The 20,848-nt window shown below is 52.1% G+C and overlaps 1 protein-coding gene across 5 annotated transcripts; it reads right to left on the bottom strand.

The window, feature by feature from the left end:
* Nucleotides 1-396: 396 nt before the first annotated feature.
* Nucleotides 397-17,875, bottom strand: CIPC (CLOCK interacting pacemaker). 5 transcript variants are annotated; one of them, XM_028507108.1, is made up of 4 exons: nucleotides 17,738-17,875; nucleotides 11,633-11,805; nucleotides 7,785-7,954; nucleotides 397-4,081 (listed from the first exon to the last, which is right to left on the bottom strand). In XM_028507108.1, the coding sequence occupies exons 2-4, from the start codon at nucleotides 11,766-11,768 to the stop codon at nucleotides 3,188-3,190; spliced, it is 1,200 nt and encodes a 399-aa protein (XP_028362909.1). In that variant the 5' UTR covers nucleotides 11,769-11,805; nucleotides 17,738-17,875; the 3' UTR covers nucleotides 397-3,187. The 5 variants fall into 5 exon arrangements, with proteins under 5 accessions (XP_028362909.1, XP_028362912.1, XP_035868501.1 ...); XM_028507111.2 differs by lacking the exon at nucleotides 17,738-17,875 and adding an exon at nucleotides 16,903-17,152; XM_036012608.1 differs by lacking the exon at nucleotides 17,738-17,875 and adding an exon at nucleotides 16,123-16,561.
* Nucleotides 17,876-20,848: the final 2,973 nt, after the last annotated feature.

Genomic DNA, 20,848 nt, shown 5'->3' with positions numbered 1-20,848 from the left:
GCCCCTCTGTGGCAGCAAGGACTTCACTCAGTGTGGCTGCAGTTTATCCCAGGACACAGCTGGGGTGGTTCTGTCATTCAAAAATTCTCCCTGTGACAGTGTCAGGTCAGATGGAAGGAATCGTTGGGCTGTCCTCTCCTCTCCTCCCAACCCACCCTGTGTAAACCTCCGAGAGTCCGGGGGACACTGCCTCACTCATTTGTCTCGAGACGGCTTGCATTCCCTCCACCATCACCCCGGTCAGGTCTGGTCCGGGGGAGGGACCTCTGCAGGTTCAGCCTCTAACCCCGGCGTGCCCCGACGACCTGCGCACACGTTTGCGACTTCAGTCAAATCAGATACTTACTCTGGGTTTCACTTAGTATTTTTAAGCAGTCACGAAGCAAAAAGGCCAACTAGTTTTCAAGTAAGTGACTTTTATTTTTCTCTGACAATTCACAGTCAATCTCTACAAAACTTCATACTTCCTCAAAAGGATTCACATTTGGTAAGTAAGTCTCTACCCTAAAGAATGCATAGCTGGAAAAGCACTTCAGTATCTGCACGAGAGTTACTCTGCTGCTGGAGGAATCAGAGTCAAGTCGGACGATACTATGATCAATAAACAGCAATTAGAGTGTAATAAATTACAAGGTCATTAAACTCCATCCCCACATCCCATTCAATCAGCAGCTTTTTCTAGATGTGTTTCAATATTGCCAACAAAACCTGCCAGAAGTTCTCCTAAGGGCTGGCTTGAGCTAATCAGGTCGTCTCACTTGCAGCAAACAGCAGCTCCGCCACCGGGCGTCACAAGGGACCCAATTCTGCCCCGAGAAGACCACTGCTGCTTACAGCTGTGTGCAACCCGCGAGGGTCTTCCGGGTCAGCTCCAGGGATCCTCCGTTTGCCGACCTGGCTCCTGGCCCCAAACGTCTGCCAGTCGCACTGGACTGTCCTTCCGAGATCTAACTTCTCTGCTTGGCGTCACCTGCCTACAGCTCCCCTAGGGTGGGAGCACCCACGCTAAGAGCCCAGAGAGACTGCCAGCACCCAGAGCAGAGAAGAGCTGGGAGTGGTGCCGCTGCTTCCTGCCACCCGGCAGGGAGGACCGGTCATGGCTTCCATCATCTTTCACCGGGACAGGAAGGGAAACGCAAACCTTAATCTAGGAAGAAGAGTCCGAGAGGCTTATAGCTCCACAGAGGGTTTTTCCGGTGGAATAAATCTGGTTCTCAGCAACTTTGTTCAGATTTCTGACACTAAGACTCACGACGCGCACCCAGGCTGTTCTGAGTGCCCCCGTCTCTACAGCTTTGCTGCCAAGCACACTCTGCCGAAAAGGAAGCTTCCCAGCGCGGTGTGCAGAGCAGAGCTGCTGCAGCTCCAGAGATTCGGGGAGGCACAGGGAGCGGGCCAGGGCAGAACTGCTCAGTCGCTGAGTCTGCTTCAAGACACAGTTGCTCTGGTATTTTGAAACTTTCAGAAAGCAAATGGCAGGTAGTAATTCTGCACTGATCAGGAGAGTACAGAGATTTTACCAAGTCGTTTGTCTCTACGTCTGTCTCACCTAACTCATGCATGTTTGAGAACAGAGTGTAGGCAACCCAAAGCTTTGTAATTTTTAAACTATGTTAGAGTCACCACTGCCTAGCAAATACGAGCTTTAGCTTCTGTCTGGCCTTAGTAAAGCTTCAAGAACATTTTCCTTGCAGAAAAGCTGGTCATCCAGACGTTGTTACTTAGATTTTTAAGAGGATGAATTTTTTAAATGAGAAAAGCTTTGCAACTTCACTATTAGAAATCTAGTTGACCTTAACAACGAAGCTGCAGAATGTGCATCACCTGTAAACTCTCATCACACCCCGCATCCCCAGATGAATTTCACAAGAGCAACACTCTCCCTCTGGGTTTGCTGCCAACATCCAACGCATGGAAGAAACACAGAAGACGCTGCCCCCCAGCTGTACCACATCACAGCGCGGCACATGGGAGAAATGAAGGCTCAGGAGGCCAAAAGAAAACCGACAGGATGTTCCCCAAGTGTGTGGGGTTCTATAGCTCCTAACCTCAGGATGATTTTACTCCCAAATCCATCAAGCTTAATAATCACTTGTTCCCTCTTTTAGAAAAACAAAAAGTGGCAGCAGAGGGTTAACTTATGCTACTTACTCTCAGGAACCATGAAGCTATCCTTACGATGTTCACACGTAAGACCTGGCCGGGTGGCTCCATTGGTTAGAGCGTCTTCCCAATACACCAAGGTTGTGGGTTCAATCCCCGGTCAGGGCACATACAAGAATCAACCAATGAATGCATAAATAAGTAGAACAACAAATTGATGTTTCTCTAAAATTTTTTTAAAAATTCACACATAAAACTGGCTGCATTGTTTCGAGGAGGAAGAAGAAAAGCACAGAGCGCCAGAATCTTCCCGCTCCTGACGGAGAGATACTGACCATGCCTGTCTTCAGACTCGAAGTCCAAGGAGTGACTCGCCCACCGAGATGCCAGGTGGTGCCGAGCCTCTTCCGCACCTTAAACCCTGCAGCTGTCTGCCTGCCAGGTTAAGCGAAGAGAAACCTGGTTCGTGATGCAAGTGTAAGAGTGAGATGGAACTGCCCTTTCCTCCCGGCTTTCAGGCTTAGGAAACAAAGCTTTAAGGGATTAAGTGCTCGCACCCTACGCCCAACCTGTGCCCAAAGCATTTCGGGTTCACCCAGATGTCGAGATGCCTCAGGAACGCAGGCACACTTCCTCTCACTTTTCTGTGAGACATTCAGGGAAGACCTGTGAAGGGATCCTTATGTCACCCACCCTGACAGGCACCACCCTGTACGCTCATCCATGCCACTGCACCTCTGATCACGGGGGGTGAGTGGGATGGTGGGGGGCGGCAATAAGAAGGACCTCCCACACTCCTCTCTCCTGCTTTATCCGAGATCCATCTGAGTGCCTGCAGGCTAAGGAAGGGGGACTCTGGGACACCCCAAAGCTGAAGTCCTCAGCAGAACAGACGTATGTAAACTGTGCATAGACCACAGGTTAAGACAGCAGCCAGGTACTGGCAGGTGGCCTCATGAGTGAACCGCTGAACAATTTAGGTTAGAAGGAGAAGCTCGTATCTAAGCTTTGGGAAATGGGAGTATGGTAACAGCCAAAGGGTTGAAGAGAACCACTCAAGTAACAGGAAGAGCCGCCCTCTGTGCTATATGTCTGGGCGGTCAGAGAACGCGTCTAGGTCACTGCCAGAATGACTGGACCCTGACGTGAGGGACGCCTGCAGCTTGGCCCAGGCCTGAGGAGCCCTGCCCTTGATGGCCTCTACCAGGAGCTGCGTCTGCTCCTTTAGCTGGTCTAGCTCCACCTGAGTGGCCTGGTTCTGACGGATCAACTCCTTGGTTTTCAAAGTGATCTCCAGCAGGCCGGACTTGTGCAGGACTACCAGGGTGTTCTGGAAGCGCCTGTGTTTGCTCTGCCGCTGCTCCGAGAAGATATCCGGGCTGCGGCAGAGGTGCTCCGCGGCCCACAGAGGCGAGCCGTGACTGCCTGGCAGCGGGGAGAGCGGGGAGCTGCTCTCCAGCCCGTGCGGAGTACTGTCTGAGGCACAGACAGGACTGGCGGGGGAAGCAAAGGTCAGACTGGGAGCTTTAGCCACGTGGCTGCTGGACACCGGCTGAAGAGTCTGTGGACTTCCACCTGCCGCTAGGGAGGAGGGCATGCCCTGCAGAGCTGAGTCCTCTGCCAGCTTGGTGCTGGGGGGCGCCACAGGTGGGGGGCTGGAGGACACAGCGCCAGTCTTGGTGGGCTCACTGGCAGGCGAGCTCAGCCCGGGCCTCTCTGTGCGGATTTTCTTCTGCGTTCCACGCTCTCTTTCCTTGGGGCTCAGGGACAGACCCCTTTTGCCCGGATGTGGGGCTATTTTGGTGTAAGAATTCAGGATGGGCAAGTAGTTCCTGGAGTCCGACTTTTTCTCACCAGCGTGACAGGGCCTGACAGGGGACGGGACGGGCGGGTGAAGGAGCAGCAGCGGTGGCTGTGCCGAGATCACTTCGAAGGAGGGCTGGACGGTCCAGGACTGGAGCTGGGAGGAGCCGCCGCCCTGCAAGCAGAAGAGCAGCACACTGCGTGTTACCCTCGGTGTGGGGTGGGGGGACGGTGCTCCCGGCTCCTGCCGCAGGCAGAGCAGAGAGACTCCCAACAGTTGCAAGTGCAGGGCCCCCTCACATCAAGGGCAGCCTTTCTCAGGAACACGGCTGGAGAAGTCGTGTGAGCTCCTGAGTGGCTTACAAATCCATTCGGGCCCAATGTCACCTTTTTTCCTTTCTTTTCCTAAGGGAAAACTGAAGGAAATCTCTATTTTTATTCAAGTGCCATCACTCAGGAACAGAAATTGTGGGTAGGTGAAGTAATGACAGTAAAGGTCACAACTGAGGCAATAAAAATATAAATAGCACAATTTCTTGGCATAAGTTGAAATGTGCTAATCTCGAGATTATAAATGTGACTCCACATCAAAGTCTATCCTCATTTAGTTGCACCTGGAACCTCTTTCACCTGAACACAGCTCTTGGTTAAAAAGTTACATGTTGTCGGGAGTCCACGGGCCCCTTTATAAGGCAGTGACAACCAACAATGGTAAAACCACTCGCGATAATACCGGTCCCCAGCCACCGCCGCTTACTGCAGGCCAGCCCTGTGGGTGACGCTCCACACGGGCCGTTTCCACGACAACCCCACGGGGCAGCTGCCATTTCCCTCCGCAGACAGGAAACTGGGCTGTAGAAAGGTGAATGACTTGCTTTGAGGGAACGAGTTGCTAAAGGCCAGAGCTGGGATTCCGTCCTCTGACTGACTCTACAGCCCATCCTGACCATTTTGATACACAGCCTTTGGTATATTACCCAAATGAATATGTTTTTATTTTTAACTAAAGTACTGATTCAGGTGGAAATCTACTATAATAAAGAAGGGCATGGCTATCTATTTCCAACATTTTTTAAAAAGATTTTATTAGTTTATCTTTAGAGAGGGGGAAAGGAGGGAGAAAGAGAGGGAAACATCAGTGTGTGGTTGCCTCTCGAGTGCCCCCTACTGAGGACCTGGCCTGCAACTCTGGCATGTGCCCTGACCAGGAACCAAAACACCGACCCTTTGGTTCCCTGGCCAGCACTCAGTCCACGGAGCCATACCAGCCAGGGCTATTTCCAACATTTAAAAGCCAGTCCAGTTCCAATCTGGTCCCAAAGATCTGAGTGTGGAGGCCAGGCAGAGAGCCTGCCAGAGGTTCTCATCCTTGGTGGGGAGGTCATGTGATTTGGCCGAAGGAAGCTACCTCCCACCCACGCACACTGCCTTGCACACATTTCAGCCTCTTTGCCGTGTCACTAGTAACTTGAGGCTCGTCTCCTGGGCAAAGGCTGGGGTGAGCTGGAGAGCCCATCCAGGAGCCCTCCTGGTGCTCAGACACACCCCGGGACGTAGGTGAGCAAGCAGCGTGAGGCCGAGCACCCTGCCGCCGTGCCGGAGGAGGCCCACAGTCAGCGGCCCTTCCGAGCTCAGCCCAGCCCAGCTCGGCCAGGAGCACGACATCAGGCCAGTCTCCTGCTCACTCGCGCCTGAGGTGGGCCTGCAAGGCAGACGGGCCCAGGAAATCTCTAATTCGTGTCTTTCCTGGATGGGTTCCACTGGACTCCTCCTCACGCTGCTGTTCATGCCCACTGCCGTGCTAGATACTTAGCTCACTTGTTCTAATTATTAGATTTTACAACGTATTACTTTTTTTTAAGATTCCATTTACTTACTCTCAGACAGAGGGGGAGGGAGGGAGGAAGAGAGAGAGAGAAACAACCACCTGTGAGAGAGGAACACTCATCCGTTGCCTCTCACGCCCCCAGCCATGGACCTGGCCCGCAACCAGGCATGGGCCCCGACCGGGAACCATCCAGTGACCTTTCCCTTTGCCAGACGACGCCCAATCCGCTGAGCCTCGCCAGCTAGGGCTCCAGTGTATTGTGCATGCTGAAATCATCTGAGGGAACACGGGACAAGATTTCGGACTTGGCTGCTATCTCAGAAGCATTTCACATAATGCCTTTGTGTGGAAGATGAGGAAACTGACGAGCAGGGTGCTTAAGGGTAACTGTGTGCAAGATCGCACAGTGCAGTGGCAGACTGATGGACTCAGACCCTCAAAAGGGGGAGATCTGAAACCAAGACATTACACGATACACACGGAGTTTTAAAAGTATATCACTGTTTCCATCTTGGAGTATGCTGGATTCTAGCATGTGTGAAAAACAAGAGGAAACTCCTAGACTGTGCCATTAGGTCAGCCCGCCCCCGAGCCTCCCATCTCCTGGTGGCCCAGCAGCGCTGCCCGCAGGTCTTTATCCCAGAGGAGGCAGCTCTGCTGGGAAAGCCTCCTCACTCCGCAGCTGCCAGCCTCGCCTACGACAAAGGCACACAAACACAGACACACAAGCAGCGGCAACAGGGGCACCAGAGAGGGCGGAGGGGAGAGGAAGAGCCAGGGGAGTGGGAGCCCTGAGCAGCGCCTCGGCGCCGGCGGGGTGGACGGGCGAAGCACGTTTGGGCTCCATCTCGTGTCTTGATTCTCTCTCTCCGTTCAGAAAGCAGAGCTGTTCTTCCTGCTGCGACATGATTTGCCAAGCAAACATCTTCAAATTCTTTTTTCCAAACTCACCAGGATGCCTTGCGGAAAATCAGTTTGTGTTCCTCAGAAATAACTAGGGAATGGTTAAGAGGTGAAGGTGTCGGGTCAGGCTACAGGCACGTATGGCCTTCCGCCTAAGGTGGGAAGGTCGACAATAGGAAGCCGGATTTCAAACGTCACTGGCTTCAAGCAGCCTCATCAGTGAACCCGTGGACCCACGTGGGAACCCATATAATTTAGAGCAAACTGGGGTGAGGTTAAGTGTTCTTTAACCCAGTTCACGTGGCTAAGTTCTCTGTTTCAAACATGGGGCTTAGATTTCCATCTAAATCTTCTTTTCTTGCATATCTGGACAATAACCACATATCACGTACAGTTATGTAACAAGGCCCACGGCGGGGTTTCTGAGCTCCATGGCCAGCTGTGTGGCCTCCGCTGGGACAGCCATCCCCACACCACACAGCCGCTTTCTCACTGGTGACAGGGCTCCGGCTGATTACTAAGAAAAGGCTCAATGTGACATGAGGGACATGGAAACTGCCTCTACTTCTCAAACAAATACATGCATCCTACGTTTCTAAATTCCCAGGACATTTCAAATTAAAAAGAGATCCTTTTGTTTATACCCTAAATTCTGTCACATGTTAGACTGCACTATAAGTTAAGACATTTCCACTTGCTTCCTTCACACAAGACTAAAGAATTCTGGTACTGCCCTGGCTGGTGTGGCTCCGCTGGCTGGGTGTCGTCCCCGAAACTGAAGGGTCGCAACTTCAATTCCCAGTCAGGGCACGTGCCTGGGTTGCGGGTTCAGTCCCCAGCTGGGGCACTTACTGGAGGCAACTAATTGATGTTTCTCTCACATCAATGTTTCTCTCTCTCTCTGGAATCGATGCATATATCCTCTGGTGATGATTATAAGAAAAAAGAATTCCAGTGTCCCTTTAAACAAACCAGGGATGTAAAAATAAACCAGTCTCGCTGTCTGGAAAAGGAGAACACACGTCACGACTCCTGCAGCCCTTTGACACTGCTGTCGGCAGCGGTGGGGAGAAAACACCCTGCGTTCTGACCGTCTGCCCCGGCACCCTGCCCAGAGGCGGCCTCGGGAGACAGCGCCCCTCCTCACCTGTCTGACCAGCACGTTCTTCATGACGACCATGGGGGACAGAGTGGGGAAGGCGCTGCCGGCCGTCTTGGAGGCCTGCCTCGGCCTGTCCGGCCGGCTCCAGCCCAAGGCACCCAGCACGTCCTCAGAGTCCATCTGCTCGGCCGAGCTCAGGCATTCCGAACTCCCATCTGGGGGCAGAAAAACAGTCGGTTCACTCAGGACAGGGACTCGTAGGCAGGCCTCCCGGGGAGTGGTGGGTGGCACCCCTTGAAACTGAGTGGAACATTCGTGAGATGGGTTTTTGTACATTTTTCTGAGGACAGGGTTTTAACTGTCACTGGATTCTCGATGGGGTCCTTAACTATCACCGCCACCCCAAGAGACTGACTGCCCTAGGACTGCCTTCCAACCCCCTCACAGACAAAGCCCTGCGTCCATCCGGGCTCGTGACAGCCATCGCCACCAGTGCACAGGGGAACCGGGAACGGCTTCAAGGGCAGTGCATCCCTGTCAAGAAAGTGTCGCCGAGGGGGGAGGGCAGTGTGTGCATGACCTGGGCCAAGACGAAGGCCTCCGAGAGGCTCTGGGCCTCACAGTGGAATTATAATAACAGCAAAACCAATCTGTAAACCTCAAAACTCACATCCATGCTTAGAAACTAAAATAGCTTCTTTCTAAGTTTTCCAATTGTCGATTCTGGGTAAGTTCACCAAAGCTGAAGTTTAAAACATGTCTGTCTCTGTTGTTCCCTCCACCGGTGAGGTACCTCCTTTGCTGGTGCCTTGCGTGCATGAGCATGCTGACCGGGGGTCCTGCACCCTGGGAGACAGATGCTCTCTGAGGAAGAGACAGTACGATTGCCCTCGTGTGGTCCATCAGAAAGTACTCAGCTCCCTATTGCAGCAAACCCTGGGACTGCAGTAGCCCTGTGAGGAGCCTGGGGGGCCCTAGATGCTCACTGAGGCTCTCAGAGTAATCTGGATGAGGCAGAACCAGAATGTGACTTTAATTTAAATTAGGGCAACTGTCAGAACTCGCATTTAAATCAGAGTCTCCAGGGACGCCTTTTAGGAATTCCAGATGTTGGGGTCCTCCCCTCAATGCACTGAACGGACTCATCTGGCACCCAGGCAGGTACAGGTTCATACCTGGGTGCCTCTAGTCAAGAACCACTGGGCCAGAAACAAAGACCTCGGTAGCAGAGTGCATAGCTGGTGCCTGGGTCTGGGTTTCTAAATGCCAACCTGCACGAACAGGAAACCAGGGCTCCTTGGATTCCAAGTCTTTGGCAGGGAAGGTACAAAATGAGCCCGGACATCTCGCTGTCCCGGAAGGCAACAAGGTACTCAATCGCAGATGGAGGCACGTGGAAAAGACGCAGGAGCTAACCAGCAGGCCAAACCGGGGGCAATTTGAGTACAGAAAAGAGTAATGATAATGTATCGACAAACTGGATTACAGAAGAATTCCAGGAGCCACTGCGATACTCAAAAAGGGGGTGGAGGAGGGAAATTGCTTCTTTCCAGAGAACGTCAGCTAATAAAATGTACGAGGACTAATGGGAGTGGATAGCCGTTTCTAGACCACAAAGGCAGTGACTGGTTTGGGCAAAGTCCATAGACGGATGCTGAAACCACTGGTCAAGAGTTTGCCGGGGACAGGATAGTCACACCATCTCAAAGTATCATCTCATACCTACCTTGCTTATAATTAATTACTAGGAGAAAAGGGCACTTTTATAATATGAAACCTAGCAGACTACCTTAACCAACTACTAACACTGCCTTAACCGAGCGATCAACCAGAGCAGCGCCCAGGGTAAGCCGCATTTAAGAGTTTCCTTGTGTGTACAATGAGGAGGATGTTAACAGGAAAAAAAAATACAGTAGTTTGGCAAAAGAAAGATTTATCCTGGTCCTAGTAATGGGGAAGCTACCAGAAGAATCCAGAGTGTGAGACAGTCTACAAAACAGGCCTAACTCATTCAAAGATGTCAAGGTCATAAAAAAGAAAAAGAAAAAAAGAAAGGACAGAAAAGGAAAGACGAGGGAGCTGTTTTGAACTGAGTAAGACTGAAAAGACAGGGCAACTAAATGAAAGGCACCGTCTTCAATAGACTCTGGATATACAACAGACGAAATGACTCACAGCCATAAAGGACACTATTGGGGCGACGGGAAAAACTCGGAGTGTGGACTGTAGACTAATTAGTAATTGCAGATTACGCCACGCTGTCAGGTAACTGAAGCAATAACTCGGGCAGTGACGAAATCACTGGCACCCGCCCTGATGTGGCCGGAGGCATTCACTGGGGTCACTTTCTGGAGTACAACCCGTCCGATGAGTTTCACTAGAGCCTGCGTCTGACCTGCACGATGCTTCGTAAAGCTCTTCCACACGGGGAATAGGAAAGCTGTGAGAAGCACTGCCCAGACTCTGGGGCAGGGTGGAAAACAACTGGCCTGACGACGGTGGCAAGAGGAAAAATGTCAACAGTACTGAGAAAAACAGGTGGTGGGATGATGAATGACGTTTGTATTCTTCTCTGCACGTTTCTACATTTCTGAGCTTCTACAATGAGCATGTATTACCTTCATGACATGAAACTCAGATGAAAACAAGCACGACATTCAAAGAAAAACAGAGGCACGAAGCCTGCCGTATTTCCCAACCCATCTGATCACACCAAGAAGAACCAGATGTTCCGGGCCCTCCCCCAAGACCCTTGATGTCCCAATGTCCCGAACAGGAGCCCGGGGAGCAGTGTTTTTGACAAATGCCTCAGATGGGCCCCATGAGGAGGCAAGCTTGAGACAGTGCAAAGCGATAGAGAAGAAAAGCCCGAAAGGCTACACACTGGCCCTGCCCTTTCAGGACTGTCCTTATTCTAGTTCCTGGGTCCGTCGGTGCTCTGTGCCTTTCTGAACTACATTCTATTTGTAATTTTCTGCCTACCGGGGGGAAATATAACGTATCAGTCTAAAGATGAGGCAGATCCAGTATCCCTAACAGCTGTACCTCTCGCCATAAGCTAAGGAATCAACAGGACAGACTGAGTAGTCTCGGTGAGGCTGGATGACATCCGTCTTCCCCCAGGAGAGGGCTCCGCCTCAGGACGGCACCCCAGCCAGAGTGCCCAGCATCACTGCGCTGCCTCCCCCGGGCCAAAACATTGCCCCTGGAGCCATAGTTCGGTGTCGAGACCACCCTCGCACCTGGAAATAGAAAAGAACCTCAGCGAGAAACCGAGAGGTTCCCTGGGTGTGCAGCTGGCCCTTTCAGGTAAGATTTAAGACAAACTGCTACGGAAGATCATTCTACTTTCTTGGCCCTGAGGACGCTCAAGTCTGGAACCGGGCCCGGAGGCTCCCAGTCCAAATACAGAAGGCATGGCTCCCGGGAGGGTGGGTTGCAGAGGGGAAGCGTTTTTAAGCAAAATTACTTTCTTAGCAAAAAGGCTATCTTAACAAATGATATGTTACTTTTGTTTAATTTGTTACTTGGAAACCACATGCAGTATTTTCCCTGCAGTGTAACTATTCCCATGAAAAAACAGCTAAGACAGCAGAATTATGGGTACTGAAACATTTTTTTTCCAGTAACCACTTGCAACAGTTGGGAATGTAAGATCTAGAACTGTGAGTCTGAGTTGAAAAAAGATGTCAAATCATTCCTTTGGAACGAACCCCGCGGGGACTCTGATGGGGACCGGCCACGTGGCACCAGAATTGCCATTGTAAGAGATTAGATGTTTCTCTACTCTGTACGCGAGAGCTTCCCATCCTCATCACACAAATGAGTGACAGGGAGGAACTTTTTCAGGCAGATCACTCGTTACAATGTAGAAAGAAGGAGGTATTTTTAACCTGAGAATCCAGAGTCCTTGTCTGACTCGGCAGCGGCCGTGCCCGGTGGACGAGGCGCCTTCTTCACCTCTGCGCCTTTGCCCAGCTTGGCCGGGAGCCTCCGGGGGCTCTCCCTGGGTGGGTTCTTCCTCTCCATGTCTCACTGGGCTGGAAGCGAATGCATCTGGGGTGCCCTGTGGAGACAACAATTACGTAAGAAGTCCAGCCCTAGAGAGGTGAAACAGGTGAGCGGAATGGTGCGTAAGGTGGGTTGTGAAGACCAGTCTCACCCGCGTCCTCTGTATCTTCTCAGGGGTCTCAGCTGAAGAGGCTTCAAGGTTACTCAACATTAGAAGGACTTCCACCCAGAAGGAGGTCCACTGTCCTCTCCCTGCCCTCAAACTCCATTACGAATTCAAGGCACACAGACCACACTCAGTGGAGGCTTTGTAAACAGCTAACAAAGGCACATTTGATTAGGCTTCTGGACCGGGCAGGGGGAGCGGAGGGAATGCCCATCTGGGACGAGGCTTGCCTTCCCAGGACACATTTGTCACCTCCCACGGTGTGGTTTCTCAAACTAACCTTTCACTTCTCTGGGTGTCTTACCGAACAGAGCAAAAACAACTCCTCATATATATGCACGCTCCCTTTTGGGCTTAAAAGGCACTTTTATGCACAAAGAAGGTCACGGAGAATAGTGCTTTGCTTCTATAAAAGCCTATAACATTATTTCTGCTAGTGTTACCTCAAGCCCATAACATTACTGCTGTTAATGTTGCTGTACCTCTTTACGGAGGAGGAGGTTGAGGTTCAGATTAGGTCACACACTGAGTCACTTGTAAATGTTTACCAAGTGCCCACTGTGAACCAGGCATTGTGCTAGGACACAGGGTGATACGGGGTGAGCCGAAGAGACATGGTCTACCTTCCTGGAGCTCACACTCTAGAGAGAGAGACAGACATCAATCAAGTAATCACACAATTAGTATTCTGATAACAGCTATGAAGAGGAGGGGCTAATAGTCTAATAGTCTGGGGGACAGGGAAGTGGCATGCAACTGGGATCTGGGGGACGAGACAGAGTTACTGGGAGTTAGCAGAAGTTCCAAAGTGACCTGGGGGGAGGGGCCTGGGGGGGGCGAGGAAGTGTGAAGGCTGCAAGGGAGACAGAAGCCTGGCCTGAACAAGGAGCTGAAAGGCCAGGGAGGCCACGCCCAATACTGGAAAGGTTGGTGGGGGCCAGACAGGCAGCACCTTGTAACCCACGTTGTAAAGACTTCAGCTATTAACTTAAGAGTGATGGGAAGTCACAGGAGAATTTTAACCAGAAGCATGAGATTGGATCTGCATTTTTAAAGCATTTGGATGCTGGACCAAGACTAAAGTAGGAAGAGGCAGAGTGGCGTTGAGATCATCTAGACACTGCTGTGCGACGACACAGTCCAGGTGACGTTATAAGGTGGTGGCAGTGGACGTGGGGAGAAGCAAACAGACTGGAGACATATTTAGGAGGCTGACTGGATGGGGCTCAGTGACTGTACGTTAGGAGACAGATGGTGGTGCCAAGAAGGGCACAGAGGACACGTGGCGGGGTGGCCGGGCTGATTCAGTTCGGGCCACGTACAGGGAAGCGACTGTGGGTCATGCAAGTGGAGACGCTGCCACACGGACCTGCTAAGAGCCTGGGAAGAAGCCCGGATTCGCCCCAGGGACACACAGCGCACCCACGGCAGGGCCACGACCGAGCCGACAGCGCAGGGAGTTAGATGAAGAGTCCTTCCAAGGGCCGGCAGGGGCTCAAAACGGTCCAGATATTTTCACCAAGCCACCTGAGGCACTGGGAACTGGCAACAAGAACACAGGGACACAGCAGGGGGCCGACAAGGACAGTGACAATAATAAAACTGGGTAAGTGCTGGTCTGAATGTCTGTGCCCCCCTCGAGTCCACGTGTTGAAACCCTAACCGCCAGGATGAGGAGGTGGCCTTTGGGAAGTGCTGAAATCATGAGGGTGCAGCCCTCGTGAGCAGGATTAGAGCCGTATACCAGAGGCCCCAGAGAGCCCCCCAGCCCCTTCCACCGTGTAAGGACACAACGGGAAGTCCAGGACCCAGAAGTGGGCCCTCACTGACCACGCCGGCCCCCTGACCTCGGACTACCAGCCTCTAGAACCACTAGAAATAAATTCCTGTTGTTTACAAGCCACCCAGGCTGTGATATTTTGTTATAGCAGCCCAAGTGGACTAAGGTGTAAGCAAAGCCTAGTGACACTTGAATTCATAATCCACTTTCAGCTCCATCCATTTGCCCCGGGGGCAGAGGGGCATGAGCCCCCTGCTAAACAGCACTGTGTCTGGAATTCCCTGAAATGCCAAGTCTGAACATTTCTGCTAATACGGGGTCTCGTGAAGAACGTCAGCCACTGCAGAAGCAGAGGAGGGATTCCAAATAAAATTAAACGGAAGACAAGGATGCCTGTGAGCATCCCCGAGCAACCCTCTTGCTCATACTTTTGCATACAGTATAAATGGGCCAAAGGGAACGTGCCAATCTGAATGAGACAGAATTTTAAACACAATCCCAAGCAAAAATTATTTTGTGCCGTATCGACCTCACTTAAGGGAACCGGTTTCCCATGTCACACTAAGCACTCTTTGACAGGTCAGAGGGTTGGCCCTTTGTGCACAGAAGATAAACAACAGCACTGTCCCATCTCACACAGCATTACGCAAAAGCAACATCTCCCTGTTGGACGGCCAGGCAGGCTGACAGCATGGATAATACAGCTTTAAAAATAGACTGACATGTGAAAATGTATCTCTAGTTAAGTTGTAATCCTTCTATGTGAAACCCAACGAATGGGCAGGGTTTCATTTCCCTGAAATAACTCTACCTGAAAGTGAATAGGAGTAGCTGTTCAAAACGGAAGTAGCTGTAGCCTGTGGATGGGCCATCGGACTTATTCGGGTCTGACCCTGCTGTTGATTTAAATTAGGAAAAATGCTCATGTTAGTTGCAGCTGATTAAGAACCCGGCAGCCCTGGCTGGTGTGGCTCAGGGGGTTGGGCGTCGTACTACAAACTGAAAAGGCACCGGTTTGATTCCCGGTCAGGGCACATGCCTGGGTTGTGGGCCAGGTCCCTGGCTGGGGGTGTGCAAGAGGCAACCGAGTGATGTTTCTCTCACACATTGATGTTGCTCTCCCTCCTTTCCTCCCTCCCTTTCCCTCTCTCTAAAGATATAAATAAATAAAAGGACTTGGCAAAGTTTCCCATTATCTTACAAAATATAGATTATGTTCCAGGTATTTTAAGATAAAGCATCCCATTTTAGTTTTCTACAACCCTTGTGACAAGACAAGGTCTTGCTGCTGATACGAAAGAGCGGACAGCAGAGCTACAAAAGATACACAGGAATTTACTCTGGCCCATCAAAGACCTGCAGGACAGTACTGATGGTGGAATCAAAATGCTGAAACACTGACAAACTGGTGAAAAGGAAAACAGACGCCAAAATTTTAGATCCTGGGGAACTGGCCGCAGGTGGAAGTAAAAACCACACAGTCCGCTTGAGAATAGCAAGTGAACTACTCTGGATGCGAAAGTGTCTAAAAACGTGAAAGCCTCCGCCCGCAGTTCTCACTGCAGCAGAAAGCTTTAATGCTCAGCGGCATCCAACGAAGCTGGAGAACGCGGGGCTGCCTCCCACCCTGTCCCCTCTGCTCCGAGAGGGGCACTTCCTTCCTGGAAGTGGCACTGAGGACCCAACCAGCCCAGGAACAGCAGACCCACTCACATGCACACGGCAGCAGACGGGGCTCTCCGCAGGAGAGGGGCGAGTAATGGTGTCTATCCCGGCGCTCTCACACCCAGTGCCGCAAGGACGGATGGCAAAGTCCAAAAACCTCAGAAGGGTTTTTCCTTCCTCCTCAGGGTTATTTTGCAATAAAGACAGATGCTCATAAGCTGACGAGGGGTTGAAAATGGGTTACCACGCTGTCACCCACTGTGTCATCTCTGCTTCCTGACACAGACTGGAAACCACAAAAACCGCCTTATAAACACGGCATATCCTCAAGTGCCTGACTCTGTGTTAAAAGGACTCCACCATGAGCTCCCCAAACTGTCAGGATCAACCCTAACTGGGCCTCTTGCTAAATGCATCGGTAACGCAGGGTCCAAAGGTCCACGGAGAGAACAGTACGTGCTAAAACTTATCATGAAAGTGAATGTAAATATAGAGGTTTATACAAACAGGTGTAAGATAAAATTCTAACGAGCGCTCCACAGCACTTGGCTCTTCTATCTTTGCACTTCTGCCACTCCAGCTAATTGTCTGTCTCCTCAGCATCAACAGTTTGGGTTTTGTGGGGTTTTTTTTGTTTGTTTTTGCAACCTCAGCCCCCAACAATATGTATGAGGGACTCAAGAGAATAATTAATTCCTGCAGCTCTTCTGTCCTGCTGAGCCTCACTGACAGCCCCAGCAGCTTAGCTGCCACTGAAATACCTGAACAGCTTGAAGGTCAAGATTCTGCATTTCCAAACACCACCGTCACCTCCACATCTAACTTCCAGCTCTGGCCTCCTGCAGGAGGCAGATCTCTCTCATCTAGCCCTGATTCTCAGAGGAAAATTCGGGGATAAATAAATCCATCAACCAAACTAAAGGCTGGGTAACCCCAAAACAATGTCTATGATGATGTAGGCTTATGGTAAAAAGGAGACCCAAGGTTTACAAGGAAAGGATCTGAAATGCTGCTCTCCGATCTCTCCTTTTATAGATACTTGGCAACTTTCCCAGGAGCTCAAGTTCCCTTTAAAATGTGTCACATGTATAACACGCGTGCATGCACAGAGTTGTGAGGAGAAAGCCCAAGCAGAGACTTAAATACAATAAAGTGACAAGGTCATAAAACACTAAGACCTCTCCACCCAGAAAACCATGAGTAATCCCAGTTAGAATTATAAATACATTACTAGGTTTTCTCTGAAGTCATTTTCTCTTGGTCTGCATGTGTAAAGATACCATCCCGAGGAAAGGTCTGTGTATTATAACAGGGGAAACGTCTATTATAACAGAGAACACCCCCCACCCCACTCCATCTACCTAGGTCTCTAATATTCATCTTCCCCTTCACATCCATTTTCATTCTTCCACTTGGCTGCAAAAATCCATGTCAAAGGTGTTACACCCGGATCCCACACAATGTCCTCTGTTTGGCACCTGGTATGGCTCACTCCATTCTCCTCCCCTCAAACTCCCTGCTTCCAGCAGGTCCCACAGTACCTGCGCCCACCTCCCCATCCGCTTCAGCCAAGGCTGCAGCTGTGCCAGACGGCAGAAGCACCCTCCAGGCAGGCGAGCCTGCCAGCTGGGCAGGGCGGAACTGGGCAGACCCTACTAGGACGGTGCTGTGGCTGGCATCCCACCAGCCTCCCGGGGCGAACGCCCAGGCGGTGCACACTGCCAGGACTTGGGCAATAACGGAGAACCTGAATTCGGGCTGCACCTGGGCCTGGATCCGAGCTCCGCTCAATCCACCCACCAACCCCTTACTTGGTACTCCCTCCCCATCTCCCCGAACCCTGGCACCCTGCCCGGCCGGCTGGCCACCCAGGGGAAACAAACCAGCCAAGTGAGGGAGTGACAGCAGGTCTCTGGAAAAGATGGCACACCTGTGCCCCGGACCCCTTAATGGGTTACCAGCTCCCGCACCCACTCACCTACCCCGTCCCTGCCCCTCCATTCACAACTTGGCAGGGGGCCTCCAGGCTCTCCCCCTGCCCGGAAGCCCTGCAGGCTGTTAACCCCAGAGACCAGGGCCCACCTGCCCTAACGGTCTTACACCCCTGGCACCTCACACAAGCCCCCTCTCAGGACACAGCCCCGTCCTCATTCGTGATTCCTTCCCCCAGGCGGTACCACCCCTCGCAGCCAAACCAACCAACTCAGTGGGAGAGGTAGGCACAGCATCTGATCCCACCATTTGGCCTTCTGTGCCCCAAAAGTCCAAGTTGCCCCTCTTGACTACCTCACGTCCCTTCTTTCCCCTACTCCCACCTCCTCTCCCCACGCTCCTCGCCCAAACCCTCTCTTCGTGCGCCCAGACCGCCTTTCTCACCTAGGGCCGAGGTCGCCGCTCCACGACCAACCTGCGGGTCAGGTGGCGCATGCGCCAGCCCGGCCCTGCCGCTCCATGACAACCCAGTAGGCGCCCCGTCTCCAACAATACCCCCGCCCCCCGGCCTCCCGCCCCTTTCTCCTCCCTCCGCCCCCGCGGCGGCTTCCAACAGCCACGTGATCCGGCTCGGAGGACCCAACACCATGGAGACTGCCCGCTGTTCTCCTAGAAGGGCACTTGGAGGCGCACCCTGTTCCCGCCTCCGCCGCAACGCGAGCTCCGCACGCCGCTCGGGGAGCACCGACGCCCGAAGAGGCTGGCACTCTCTCCGCGGAGGGCGGGTGTCTCTATGGTTATTTCCCAGGTCCTGTCGCCATTTTGTACGGGGTGCTTTTATCTTTGAGCCGCTCGGGGTACACTTTCCAGGCGGGGTTTGTAGAAGGTTCTTGCGAACGTGGCAGGAGGCATGATTCTCTTGCGGGGGCGGGTGGAGATTGGGTAGGGGAATCGGCTCTCGTTTTGGACGCCACAACACCGCCAGGGGTGGGGGTCGGGACCGGCCATGCCGTCTGGCACGCGAGCGCGTGGCAGCGGCGTCCGGGTGGGAGGGCTGGCGGACCGCCTCGCAGACGCTGGATCGGAGGGAGGCGTGCTCTGACCGCCCCCACGCGGGTCACGTTTTTGCCACGCCTGTCTAGACGATTGGTTTGCAAGCCGTGCTACTCCTCCAGACGAGGCGGAAATGCAATCAGTATTTTTGTTGGATGATTTCATGTCATTGGGTGTATGACTCACTTTGTCCCGTGGGACTGCCCGAGTTGCTGCGTTTTATATGGGCGCTGTTCTCACGCCAGCTCTTGGTGAAGCTGCACAATGAAGATACCTGCAACCGCTAAAGAAAGGGGTTGGGATCGGTTGAAGTTGTGATGCTTTGAGTCAGTGAGAGTTACTTCTTGGCTTAGAAAATATTCCTTTAGTGGAGAGAAAGGGACACAATTGAAAGAGGCTGACAGAAGAAGGCAAGTTCTAGAGCTGCCCTGTCCAGTAGGATAGCGCTGATCATTAGAGGGTGTTGCACTCATTAAAATGGGGGGACCCCCCCCCCCCCCCAAAGAACAGCTTCTCAGATGTTCCAGCCATATTTTAAGTCCTCAATAACCACATTTAGCTACCTGGTCTACTTTATTGGACAGCCCAGACAATAGCGCATTGCCAGCATCACAGAAAGTTATACTGGACAGCCCCAGCCTGGATGTCGGGGCTGGATGAACCTGCCCTATCTAGGTAATCCAAGCCCAAGTGCTGCATTACTAGGCATGAATGTATTTATCAGCATAAGCTCTACCAACAAATAATTGAAAGCCTACAGCATGTAAGGCTTTTGCTTAGGGGCTGTAGGGAGTGCAAATGATAGTTAACAACTATCAAGTAATTAAGAGCTGGGCCACTCTACATGTATTCCCTTATGATGCCTGTAGAAATTGAGATTGGTGCTATTCAGATGAAGTTACTGAAGTTTATGTCCATGAAATCACACCTACTCAGCCTGGGATCCTAACTATTAAGCCACATGGCCTCTTTTTGAGGCAGAGTAAGAGTCTTTGCTTCAAATACCTTAGAGTCCTGAGGGCTTTCAAAATGGCAGCCAAGTAGGTGGTAGCTACACTCACCTCCTCCCAGGACCAAACTGGAATTACAACTAGTATATAGAGCAATCAACCTGAATAACTTGAATAGAGAGAACCAAGGATTTACAGAAGCAGCTACAAGGAGACAGGAAGGGCAGAGATGTGGAAAGGGCTGACCCTGCCCCCATCCCCCCCCCCATAGTCCCCCGTGGGCCAGTGCTGAGATTCCAGAATGATATTTCTAGTGCAAAGGTTTCTATTGAGTAGAGGGGGCATCTCAACCCCAAGCCAGGCTCCCCAACCCAGAGCACCAGAGCCAGGAAGGGGTGCCCACACATCTGCCTGTGAAAATCAGCAGGGATTCTGTTCACCAGGGAGAGGCAGAAGTCTGCTGGAGACACAGGAGCCTTCTTGAAGGGCCAACTCACAAAATCGCATGTACAGCCACTCACTGGGCTCTGGCAGAGCAGGCTAGAGTAGCGTGAGGAAAGACGGGTTTGCGGCTCTGGGAGAGAGCTGAAGGGACAGCTGCCAGAATCTCTCTGCTGAGTCACTCTCCCACATCTTTACTGGGTAGAGAGCATTCCCCTCCATGTGGCATCGGCCTGGGGTAATGCAACAGACCCACCCTCTGGACTCCCTTTCACCCCGCCCTATGGAGCATGCACCCTGCTGAGGAGACAGCTGCCTGGGCTGGCACGTAGAGATCTGTGCAGACTTGGGTGGGGGGAGGGGGTGTTAGTTACTGAGTAGTGTGGTTTTGAGGAGGGGGCCATTCCCCCACTGACTGGTGCCTCCTGCTTTGGGGAGACTTGCTAGCCCCACCCTCTGGACTCCTGGCAGCCCCACCCTCCTGACTCCTTGTGGCTCCACCCTGCTGAGCTCTGGATAGAATCTGGGACAGAGGGAGTTGTGTGGCACTAGGGTGGGGCCCCTCCCCCTCATGGGAGATATATCAGCCCCATCCCCGTGACTCAGTGGCCCCATCCTGCTGAGACTGGGCTCCAGACAAAATCTGGGACAGACTGAGTTGTATGGCTCTGGGATGGCATAATTTTTCTCTCAAATGTCTGATGGTGCAGAGCCCTCCTTTCAAAAGGCCAAATCTTGGTCTGTTCAGGCCTAGTAAACACTGCTAGCCTCACCCGGGTGATTCCCTGAGACCCCCTTGCCCCACCACAAAGGTGTGCAAGCACCCAGTAGGTGGCAGGTAGACTTGGTATACTCTAGGGCATTTGCTCAGTGGTCTCAGATTCAGCAGTGGCTCCAAGTTTAAACCTGTATCAGTCTGGTGAACACCACTGGTCCCTACCCGCTGACTCACTGATGACATACCTCATGCAACTCGAATACAACCAGAGGCTGTTTCAGTGACTGAGCCTAACAGCAGGCAGAGGTGGATCCCAGGGTGCCTTACAACTGTAGCTGACTTGTCCTGGGCTAGTGCTTGTTAAAGCTGGCATTGGTGCACAGCTTGATCTCT

The sequence above is a fragment of the Phyllostomus discolor genome, chromosome 1 (assembly GCF_004126475.2).
Source record: "Phyllostomus discolor isolate MPI-MPIP mPhyDis1 chromosome 1, mPhyDis1.pri.v3, whole genome shotgun sequence".
NCBI lineage: Eukaryota > Metazoa > Chordata > Mammalia > Chiroptera > Phyllostomidae > Phyllostomus > Phyllostomus discolor.
This window is presented reverse-complemented; position numbering and strand designations above follow the sequence as displayed.

Bases quoted from the DNA above. Each gene is read 5' to 3' on its own strand.
- CIPC (XM_028507108.1), bottom strand. From the start codon at position 11,768: ATGGAGAGGAAGAACCCACCCAGGGAGAGCCCCCGGAGGCTCCCGGCC. The intron at 7,955-11,632 runs GTTAAAAATACC...TTCTGCCCCCAG, and splicing joins CAAGGACTCTGGATTCTCAG to ATGGGAGTTCGGAATGCCTG. The intron at 4,082-7,784 runs GTGAGGAGGGGC...TTCTGCTTGCAG, and splicing joins AGAACGTGCTGGTCAGACAG to GGCGGCGGCTCCTCCCAGCT.